At 42.1% G+C, this 11659-nt stretch overlaps 1 protein-coding gene across 1 annotated transcript; it reads right to left on the minus strand.

Moving 5' to 3' along the window:
- Window positions 1-8041: 8041 nt before the first annotated feature.
- LOC141758616 (gap junction delta-3 protein-like) lies at window positions 8042-10907 on the minus strand. Its single transcript, XM_074620201.1, has one exon. It carries the CDS (start codon window positions 10695-10697, stop codon window positions 9816-9818), a length of 882 nt encoding a protein of 293 aa, XP_074476302.1. The 5' UTR covers window positions 10698-10907; the 3' UTR covers window positions 8042-9815.
- Window positions 10908-11659: the final 752 nt, after the last annotated feature.

Genomic DNA, 11659 nt, shown 5'->3' on the forward strand with positions numbered 1-11659 from the left:
CCCCTCCCACTACGCCTCCACTGGACTGGAGAAGATCCAACATGGGTGCCTCCGGGGCTGCACTGCTGTGAAACTTACACTATTGTAGATGAAGTCTGATGGAGAGGATGCTCAGACTTTATATATTTAAAAATGATGTGACAAATTCACATCACATGCTTTTAAGAGCCCAAAACTGCCGACTTGAACTACTTTAACCCCCAAAATATGACTTGATAATCTGTGACAACGACAAAGAAACATCAATAATGCAGCGAAACCTCCATCCATCAGCTCACAGAACAAATTCCAAGATAGGAATTGCAGCATCATATCAAGCCGCCAGTCCCTCTCAGCGCTTTAAGAAAAACGCTCTGCGGGAAAAAAAAAAAAAATGGAGCAATTTTTAGAGACGGTGTCTTGAAGCTCAGTGATCCACAATGCTTCTGCATGCAGCCGTCTCCCCGAGGATAGGGAAAAACACAGGATGGAGAGAAGGGAGGGGAGGAGAGGTGGAGGAAAGAGGAGGGGGGGGGGGAGAAAGTGCACGTAAGCCCACAGAGAGAAGGAGAGGTGAGAAGGAGAGTGATGCAGAAAGAAAATGTAGACAGGGTGTTCAGTCTTAATATAGATTCTTCTGTATAAAAGGTCAAAATGGCGAGGAGGGGGAGTAATGGTGTCCCTTCTCCGGCTTTAATCTCCTCTTTCCTTCTCTCAGCCTCCCATCTTTACCATCAACAGTGATGGGAACACATCCCATTACAAGTAAAAGTCCTGCATTCAAAATAAAAGTAAGGGTACATAAGTATTAGAAAGTATCAAAGCACTACTTGGTGGAACTACGAACAACTCAGATGTGTGAAACATAACAAGGGGCCCTAAGTATATGCTGTTTTTTCTGTCAGGTGTCAAAAGCCAAAACGGTTGGGAACCTCTGGTTTAATCTTTGGAAAATGCTTTATATTTTATTAGCTCATCATATGCTTATTTCTAATGTCAATTCTAATAACTAAGTACAGATGTCACATTGGTGTAGCGGAGTAAAAAGCCCATATTTCCCTCTGAAATCTAGTGCAGTAGTACCGTAAAGTAGCATAAAATGGAAATATAATAAAATTGTACTCTCATTTGGAGTAAATGTACTTTTTACTTTCCACCACTGACTATTAAGCACTTCTGTGGAGCCCAGAATCAAGACGAAAATGTGATGGTGCCATTTTGGGATACTATATAATTCTACTCTACTACAGTTCAGAGGGAAATATTGTACTTTTTACTCCACTATCCTCATTTCACATGCAGCATTAGTCACTTTACAAATTAGGATTTTACATAAACATATGATAAAACATGATGCACGCTTGTAAATAAAACTATAACACCATATAGAATAATTAAAACTGTCGCCATCTCGACCAACTACAACAGAAAAATTATACTTATTAGGGCTGTCGATCGATAAAAATATATTTAATCGCGATTAATCACACATTTTTTATCTTTCAAAATGTACCTTAAAGGGAGATTTGTTAAGTATTTAATACTTTTATCAACATGGGAGTGGGCAAATATTCCTGCTTTATGCAAATGTATGTATATATTTATTATTGGAAATTAATTAACAACACAAAACAATGACAATTATTGTCCAGAAACCCTCACAGGTACTGCATTTAGGATAGAAAATATGCTCAAATCATAACATGGCAAACTCAAGCCCAACAGACAACAACAGCTGTCAGTGTGTCAGTGTGCTGACTTGACTATGACTTGCCCCAAACTGCATGTGATTATCATAAAGTGGGTATGTCTGTAAAGGGGAGACTCGTGGGTACCCATAGAACCCATTTTCATTCACATATCTTGAGGTCAGAGGTCAAGGGACCCCTTTGAAAATGGCCTTGCCAGTTTTTCCTCGCCAAAATTCTGCCCAAGTTTGGAGTGTTGTTTAACCTCCTTCGCAACAAACTAGTATTGGTACCAATGGATTTCTTAGGTTTTCTAGTTTCATATGATGCCAGTATCTTCTAGCTTTAAAACTGAGTTTGCTACAACCTCTGAAAGATCGATTGCGTGAGTGCGTTAATCAGTAATAATTATCCAATAACATAACATGTACATTGCAGTTTGCCACTGGTATTGGTGCATCATAAATAAATTCACAGAACATATTCTACTCTAAGCATTTTATACCAAATGAAGTTGTAGGCATCTCCACTTTGTGAGTAGATCTACTCTAACTATCTTCCTAAATGTCCAACTTCTAAATAATGAAGAGTGTATCTTACAGGTTGGACAGCAGCAGTGTGCTGGAAGAGCCCTCCTGTGTTATCTCAAAGACATTATCACATTGAGATATTATTTATTCAGAACAAAAAGATGTGAAATTTGATCTGAAGTGACAGAAAAAGTGAAATTTTAATTATTATGAAATGTGTATGTACTTATATGCAGCTCTCATCTTGTAACCTATAGGGAGTGAGGGATCTTGTCTTCTGTCTTTTTGCATTTACGTCTTCTCACGTTCCTTGTTCATCATTATTGGAAAGTACACAGCAGCCCTCTCCTACACTCAACAAGTAAAGCAGAAAAATGCCCCTGAGCCGCTTAGTAGCCAAAGATCAGGCTTTTATCCATCAGCATCCAGGCGTGAAAACGTGTAACGGTATAAATATGTGAAGCAAGGTGTTGCATGATAAAGTCAAAACTTTTCCACGCATACTGCGGCTGAAGGTTAAAGAAAGGTGTCTTCTTGTTCTTTTGACATCAGGATGTTCAGATAATGTGGTATTTAAATTTCTCCTTGTCATATCAGCTTGAACTCGCCAGCTGTGAAGGAAACAGAGGTCAGAGGTCAAACTGCGACGACCGCAAAATGTCAAATGACTCGTCCCCTACTGTGACTGTCACCTTGGTTCATCGTTTAGTAAAAGGAAGATACGGGAAAGGAGAGAGAAAGCAAAGCCCTCACGAGGCTGGGCGGATGAACATATGAAAATGTGCCGTTGCGTAATGGGATATTGCGTAATATGTCCCATTTGATACCATGTCACTCACTGATGCATATTAGAGCCCCACGTAATGCTGCTGGTAAGCAGGCAAACAGGGGGGAGGATTTTTTGGGGGTGAAATGAAAAGAAGGGGGTGGAGGGAGAACACGGAGGGTTCTGTCTCCGAGCAGAAGACGTGGAGTGACGGAAGTAGACAGCCAATGGGGTGTGGGCGCGGTGCGGTGGAGTGAGTGAGGGATGGGTGAGGGGAGTTGGGGGGGGGGGGTGATGGTAGCTGTGTGCGAGTGGAGTTGGTGTGTGTGACGGTGGGTGGGCGAGAGCACGGTCGGTGCTGGTATTTCTACCCTGTCACATCGCGTTAGTGTGCAGCCGAGCACGACTGCTGAGCACACCGCTCTGGACAGCTCTGCACACACACACACACACACACGCAGGTTTAAATTCACAAGGACACACAGTACCTCCACTTGAGTGCACACACACACACACACACACACTGTAATCTCCCACGAGGACCACAAGGACATCCAAAACAAGTGAGCACCGATGACAGAAACCAGGGGAGAGTGCTCGACCTCCCAATTTCACTTCCATCCATCCGTCCATTTATCCATCATTACAGCGCTCTATGCATGCCATCGGCCATTTGCGGGCACAGTCATCACAGAGGAACATTGATTTTTCCATTCTCCCAAAAGTGTATACACTAAAAAAAATTAAAAAAAGGATAAATCAGAACCACATGACGTCCGTCTGTCCCTAAACACTTGTGTATTCATGTTGGGGAAGTATATTGCAACCTGATGTTCTTGGCTCTGCAGCTTCACTAACAGGCATTATCTTGTTTTGGAAAGAAGCTCCCTCAAACCCAGATGTCCAGACGGCACAAAAGCTACAAACGAACCATAACAGTTTACTTTACCGCCGTCAAACACATTGCCGCGCCGGGGCGAAGAGAGCAGCCAAGAAGCATCATCGTCATCAAACAAAGCTATTGTGTCAGCGGGGGCAGAGCAGTCAGCTCATCCCCGCTCCTCTAGTCACTATATGCAACATGGTTAAGTGGCCCGAGCCCAGGGGCTTTTACGCAATGTTTTCCTTGAGAAAATGAGAGGAGAAGAAGAAGAAGAAGAAGAAGGGGGGAGGGAAGGGAGATAAAGTGAGTTCGGATGACGATGCACCATTCACATTGCGCCCCCACCTCCTCCAGGCAGGGAAAAACAGGAGGAAGTGAAGGCGGAGGGAGAGATGAGAGAGAGGAATAGAGGCAGCAAGAATATTTCACTGTAAATGCTGCATTCACACTGTGCACCCTGTGGCAAGGGAAAGAGAGGGGGGAGGGTACAGATGGATGGGTGAGGAGGAGGAGGAGGAGGAGATAGAGTGGTGAGGTGTGATGTGCGGTGACCCGAGCTCTTCGGAGACGCCATAAACTTGGAGGCACGCTTCAGCGGCTTTGAGCGAGAAGAGAGATATTAGCCGTCTTTGGCCACCGGCTCTGTGGCCGGCCAGAGGTCAGCAAGCACACACAGAAATGCATAGAGCATCGTCAGCACTAAGGAGGGGTCGCAAAGGTCACGGTTATGTAACTGAGCCTGGATATCCAGCACAGTATTACACTTCTGTTCACATATTCATACAAGTTTTGTTGTATATTATCACTATATAAGGGCACATTCACACCACAGCGGGAATGTTAGGATGACTTTATTCAACATCTGGAGCATTTATTTCGTAGTTTGAGCGACAAAGGTCACACTATCTGCATTCTGGCGACAACAACGTGTTTGTGGTGTGATTTGCATTGGAGCTGAAAGAAAAGGTTTTGGGATATATGCTTGTTTGCTTTATGCAGGAGCATTCCTGCAGGGTAACAAAGCCAAGTAGTTTCCTATTAATTTCTTAGAAAGGAACTGATCCGTATACTGTCATTTCTTAGGGGGGTTTCAGTGAAAGAGTACGTAACATTGGTACTAATTGTAGGGGAAATTAAATCCAAATACCTTATATTACAATCTTTTATTATTATTATTATTATTTTTTTACCATAATTAGTTTCTTGCCGAGATGAGAAGATCACTACCACCTTCATATCTTTACAGTAAAGACAGCAGCCGGTTAGCTTAGCTTAGCATAAAGACTGGAAACGGGGAAACAGCTAGCATGTCACAGTACGGTGAATACAGGTGATAGGAATAGGCCCCTAATGCAGACAGGATCACTTCAGTGATGCATTGAAGGAATTTTGGCTTACTGGCAGGCAGATACAGGTCCAAGTCCAAGTCAAGGTCCAGGTCCAGGTCCAGGTCCAGGTAAAAGGGCTAGAGTAACAGAAGCTCCAAGGCAAAAAGCAGCATAGCAACTATGATGGTCTTGCAGGGAATGAATCGAAGGAGAGGCTGATGACGGAAAGAGATGCAGGTGAGGTGAGGTAACTGCAGGGCTGATGAGGAAGGTGGGAACAGGTGAATAGATGGGTGGGGCAGTCAGGTGATGGGGAAAGGAGGGAAAGTCTGAAGGGCACCTGGTGGATGGATGGAAAATGGCAATGAAGGGGCTGTGGAATAGTGACAGAGACAGAGGCTACGTTCTAAATCACATTTTATCACTTTTCCTTTTTACTGTTTGTACATACTGTTGCTTACAGTATGCATACAAATCAGACATACAACTTCGTTATAATATGCAAATAGGCATTATAGTAACAGAATATTGATTCATATTTTCAAAAAAGGGAAAAAGTTTTACATACACTAAATGAAGGCCACAACATATCCAGGACTAAATGAAGAAATTGATTTTAGTCTGTTTTTGTGGTCTGGTGCCATAAATGGTCTGGTGCCATAAATGGTCTGGTGCCATAAATGGTTATATACTATTACTTATTTACTTTTTTCTGTCTTGTTATCTGTATATTTATGTTTTCTTATTTTATTTTCATTATTTTCTCTGCTTTCTTTCTTGACATCCTGTAGAGCCATCTAGTGACCGCATTTTTGCACTTGTCACCTGAGAGTTTATTGACCTCTTGCTCAGGTGTTTGCAATCATCAGTTGTCTGTGTACTCACAAAAGGGAAAGCTGTGTGCTGAGGGTTACACCCTGAAGAAGGCTGTTTGTGCCGCTACGCGTGGGTTGTTACCCAATCTTACATGTACCAGCATTGTTTTTAGCATTTCATCATGAAATAGCCAATTGGATAAAGGCTTTTTTAATTTTTTTGCCAGAAGAGTGCCTTGGACTTAGTATGTTTTTTTTATTCCAATAAATGAGTCGCTTTTTTTTCAAATTATAATCACACGGTAAACTGTTATTTCCAGAAGACCTCCTTGCAAAAAGTATAAAAGTATTCATATGTTCTGAAAATATCGAGAACAAGTCGTGTTTATCCTGACTTACAGGGACTGGAATCAACATGATTGTGTCACAAGTTACCAAAACTCCGGCCAGTAAACAAGCAGCTTGATTTGCTTAGAGCTGGGCACTGTGCCGTAAACAAACCAAATCAAACAGTAATGCAACAGAGTGAGCTGCTGATACTCTGTTTGGAGCAAAGATAGCAAACTATAGGAGCCACGTTTTCTTATATTTCCCCTTGAAAAAGAAAGCTTTTTGTCGAGCATCATCGGCCCTACATGACTTAGCAGAATGTGGAGCTGTCAGTCAGCTGTACTGGGGACACAGGTAGAGCACAGGGAGCCCCTTAAGTGTCTCATTCAAGGTGGAGGGAGAATGGAACAGGATGTGGAGGAAGGGGTGTGGGAGAAAGACATTATCGCTTCCATCTTCCTCCTCCGTGTTGGTGTGAAGGGAGTCGCTGAAAACAGATGCCCTACATATTCTTTGAGACAGACTGCAGCAGCGAGGCCTCCCCGGATTCAGAAAAGACAGAAGTATGGAAAGGCACAGACAGAGGAGGAGGAGGAGGAGGAGGAGGAGGAGGAAGGTATAGAAACAGGCAGACTTCCAGTTTGACGAGGCAGACATGAAAAGGCAAGAGACGCAAGCAAACAAAAGGAAACAGGGAAAGTTCTGACTGTAATCCTCTTCCTTCCTTCCCTCTCCAGTGGTTATATAAAACACATCTACAATTCTGTTCTATGCACATCAAAGAGCTGCACCGCTTTGCAATCTGCATATATGATGCATCCAGGGAGCAGCAGGAGGGGTGTGTGTGTGTGTGTGTGTGTGTGTGTGTGTGTGTGTGTGTGTGTGTGTGTGTGTTTGTGTGTGTGTGTGTGTGTGTGCTTGAGTAAAAAAAATAAGCTTCTTTGCAGAGTATTTAGATTACTTTGTGTTTAGATGAGCCACTTGGATCCGCGGCTGCTTAAGTCTTCAAACAACAATCACATTTGGCTCTCGCTGCAGATATACAGCAGTAACCGTTAAAAACTAGTTCATTCAATTGGCATGATAATATACATGAATTAACAAACCGCGGTGTCACGCAGAGGTCTCGGTGACTCAAGCGTGTGGGTGCTGTCAGTGTAATAATTTGGCTGCAAATGAAGTCATCTCACTGAAAGATGGGAGGCTTCATAATTCTACTAGGCCATGTTTGTCTGTTCCACTGCTGCCACCTAGTGTTGACAACATGCACTGAAAATGAGGAGGAAGGGGATAGGGCTGCTTTTGTGCATGATTATTTGTTTGATGCTATTGCTTGATGATGTTGTAATCAAGGAAATTTTTTTTGTTTATTTATTTATTATTATTTATTTTTATTATTATTTTATAATTTATTTATATAATTTTATTAATTAGAGGTGTTTTATGTGGATGAATTTCTACTGTATTTTCAGGTTTTGATGCAGGCATTATGATGGTTTCCGTAGCAGCGGAAAGATCAAATATCTGAGATTAACATCAACATAAAGCGTTAAGAAAATAAACTTATAACAGGGACAAAGGAAAGTGTTGTATTACTTTGTGCAGGTATCAACAACCGACAAAGTGGAGACTATAAGGCTGCAAATAATCTCCTTTAAGATATATTAAAATACTCTACTTTAAAAATAATAATTTAAATCTGATAACATTAAGAGAAACACATTTTTGAGTGGAGGGGAACTTTAATATTCATGTTCTGCAGGTGAAGGTTGGTTTGACTTGAGTCCCTTACACCACCCAGGTATAGGTTAATAACATTTCTACATACAGGATGAACAAAGTAACAAGTAGCTTCATGTTCAAACAGCCTGCGTGACACACAGTGAATTTGAAAAAAAATGCCACTCAGCTTGTTTCTGGCATGTATAGTAGGACGGATCACATTTTGCAACATCAGTCTCTTAAACAAACAGAGACTGTGACTCACAAGTCATATCATAACTGTATGATATGCTTTGCACTCAACTGGCCCATTCACAGTGCACTTTCAAAAAAATACCATAAGCATAAATATCTGTTACAAAAGTGCAAACATAATGAAATGTGTTTATTAGTAAAAAAGTAAAACATCAGGATGAAACATCATTGAGCTCATGAAAGGTTCTGAAGTGCAGTTTTTCATTCATTCATTCATTCATGACAATGTGAAAGATACGTAGCACATGTAAAACCTGAACAACCAGTCCAGCTGAATTTATAATGTATTTACTGCTACTGCCTCAATATAGAAGCTAACTTCCTTCTCTGTCATAATAACTGTCACACCAGCTGATCTCACTTAATAAAATAGTTTGACATTTTGGGAAATACTCATATTTGCTTTGTTGCTGAGAGTTAGATGAGAAGATAGATACCACTCTCACAGAAACGGGTTAGCATACCAGGCGTCCCGGTTTGTCCAGGACTGTCCCGATTCTAAGCTTCTTGGATTTTTGCAACCAGAAGTGACACGAGAGGGTGGAGCTAAGTGCAACCGAATGCTGAATAAGATATTTTTAGGCAACCAAAAAGATTAGAATTAACTTTCATGAACTGAAAACACACTGTGAAAGGTCACGCCGTGGTAGCGACCTGTCAATCACAATGTAGCCACTCCCTAAAGCATACCCTGCTTTATGGTCTGTTTGACTCTAAATGGGACCATAATTGACTAAATGAACATCATGCTGTATTGAAGAAGACTTGAAACTAGCGATTGAGACCATAAACTCATGTTTACAATGTTTACTGAGGGAATAAATCAAGTGAGAAGTAGGGTCATTTTCTCATAGACTTCTATACAGTCAGACTTCTTTTTGCAACCAGAGGAGTCGCCCCCTGCTGGCTGTTAGAGAGAATGCAGGTTTAAATCACTTCTGCATCGGCTTCACTTTTCAGAGTTCGGAGGTTGCCCACTGGTAAGAACATGAGTTCACTTGAGCTTCTCTAATTCGCAGTAAAAAAAAAAAAAAAGCAAATATTTATTTCTTTAAAGTAAAAAAACACACTAAAATAGAGTTCAGAAATGGTTTCCAGTTTACAGAGAGAGTTATCTTCATTCATAGATTTTGACTTCTCTGTCCAAAACGTCTGGAATAACACAATGTTCACTATGTTTCCGTTAACAAGGGTGTGGCTCAGGGGTGTACAATCAGTTCTCTTTGAAACAAAAAAAGCAATCAGTGTTAAACAAACGTAATCCAGTCTTTTTCCCTCCTGAACTGTTTATGTTCTGTAATGATTCATGAGACCAAAAGTCAACAATGTGTCCGTCTTATCAGCGCCATCAGTCTTCTGCTCATTTCCTGATTAAAGGACTGTCTCCCAAGAACTTCCTTATGATGTCTCCCATCATGAAAACTCCTTCCCTCATTAATACTTATTTAGTGAAATGGCATACAGGCATAAGTAATATCTTTATAACAATTCGATAAAGTGATTGCAGCATGTTTGAATGTCACACCATGAATGTCCTGGGGCTCACATATTTGCCTGCACTGTGCTTGTGGCTGATGCTGGAGACCTTCCTGCTCGCGCTGCTGCTCCTCTGCGACCCTCCCTTGAGCCTCACGCTGCCGGGCAGCCTCTCCGACGCTGCCCTTCCTCGTGGTTTCTCCTCCACCTCCGCCTCCGCCTTGGCCTCCTCCTGCTTGATGTTCTGGAGGTTCTGGCAGACGCAGTGGTGCTCCGGGGCGAAGGCCGGCTGGCTCATGCAGAACCACTTCAAGGAGCTGAAGAAAAGCTCTGCACAGCTGGAAATGGCTGATACCACCCCTACGCCGAAGTAGAAGCAAAGGAAGACGGTTTTCTCTGCAGGGCGCGAGGTGAAGCAGTCCACTGTGTAGGGGCAGGGAAAGCGGCTACAGGGGAACTGGGACTCCACCTTGAAGCCGTAGAGCCACCACTGGCCCACTAGAAAGCCGAGTTCAGCCAATATGCGGAAGGCCACATTGACGATGTAAAGCCTCCTCAAACGGAGCTCTTCCCCGTAGTCCTGGCCGCTGATTTGGCTGTCTTTGGAGCAGTTGTCCCTCTTGTTGTGGTGATGCATGGCATACATGAGGAAAACCAGGGCAGGCGTAGCGATGAGGACGATGTGAAAAACCCAGAATCTGAACTGGGAGATCGGGAAGGCCAGGTCGTAGCACACCTGCTTGCAGCCCGGCTGGAGGGTGTTGCAGGAAAACTGCTCTTGCTCGTCCTCAAACAGGTCGCTGGCTACAGTTCCCAGGATCAGGATCCTAAAGACAAGCATGAGTAAGAGCCAGAAACGACCGAGCATCGGCGAGTGGGCCTGGAGGCTGTCGAAGAGGCTACTGAGGAAGCCCCATTCACTCATGGTTGCAGCGCTTCTTGGTCTTGGCTTCTTCTTGAAAGTCTGTCCACCTGTCCGTCTCACAGCAAATGCTGTCTGTGGTTAAGAAAAGAAAGTAAAATGTCTCTTGTTATCTTCAATTCATGACTCATAGTGAGACTAATCAGGCCAATCTGCAGGTCAAAGGTTGGTCCAGGGTTTATGCGTCTACAGTGGTGATAGGGTTCACGTTCCGATGACCTGAAACAAAAAATGAAACATGATTATACCACTTGCAATAACAGCGATTTAACGACAATACAACAATAACACTGGCCTATATTAAACCCCCCGATAGGTCTCATTTTCTTTAGGTTTCATTTAACACATGACCATAACCCATTTATTGCCCACAAGTGAAATTTTTAATTTCCTCCTTCCTTTGGTGGAAGTGTTCTCTGGGCTTTCCTAAACATGGATGTGAATTCAATCGGTCAAACTGTTTAGCTGGAAAGTGAGTTTTTCTTATCATACTATACTGTATCTAGTATTTGGGCACATGGGACTACTGGTTTTGCAATAGACTCCATTATATTTTAGGAAAAAACAGTAGTCCCATGTGGCCAAATACTAGATAAAGTATGATAAGAAAAGATCAAAGATATGCACACATATGCATACGTGTGCATATCTTTGATTTTCAACTTGTTGTGAGTTCATAAATAGCAAATACTTGATTGTGCTCTGTTTTTGCAATAGACTCCATTATATTTGAGGAAAAAACAGTAGTCTGATGTGCCCAAATATACGGTAGTATGATGAGAAATATGGCTGCATCTCAGAAGATACAGGAGCACAATCAAGTATTTGGTATTTATGAACTCACAACAAGTTGAATATTAAATATATGCACACATATGAATATGTGTAAAAAATGTATTTCATATGGAAAACATTTTGTAAACACAATGTAAGCGTTTTTTCTAATTTTTCAAAAATCCTGACTT

This window comes from Sebastes fasciatus, chromosome 20 (assembly GCF_043250625.1).
Source record: "Sebastes fasciatus isolate fSebFas1 chromosome 20, fSebFas1.pri, whole genome shotgun sequence".
Taxonomy (NCBI): domain Eukaryota; kingdom Metazoa; phylum Chordata; class Actinopteri; order Perciformes; family Sebastidae; genus Sebastes; species Sebastes fasciatus.

What these genes read in the sequence shown, in the direction of transcription:
- LOC141758616 (XM_074620201.1), bottom strand. Translation starts at nt 10,697, where the DNA reads ATGAGTGAATGGGGCTTCCTCAGTAGCCTCTTCGACAGCCTCCAGGCC.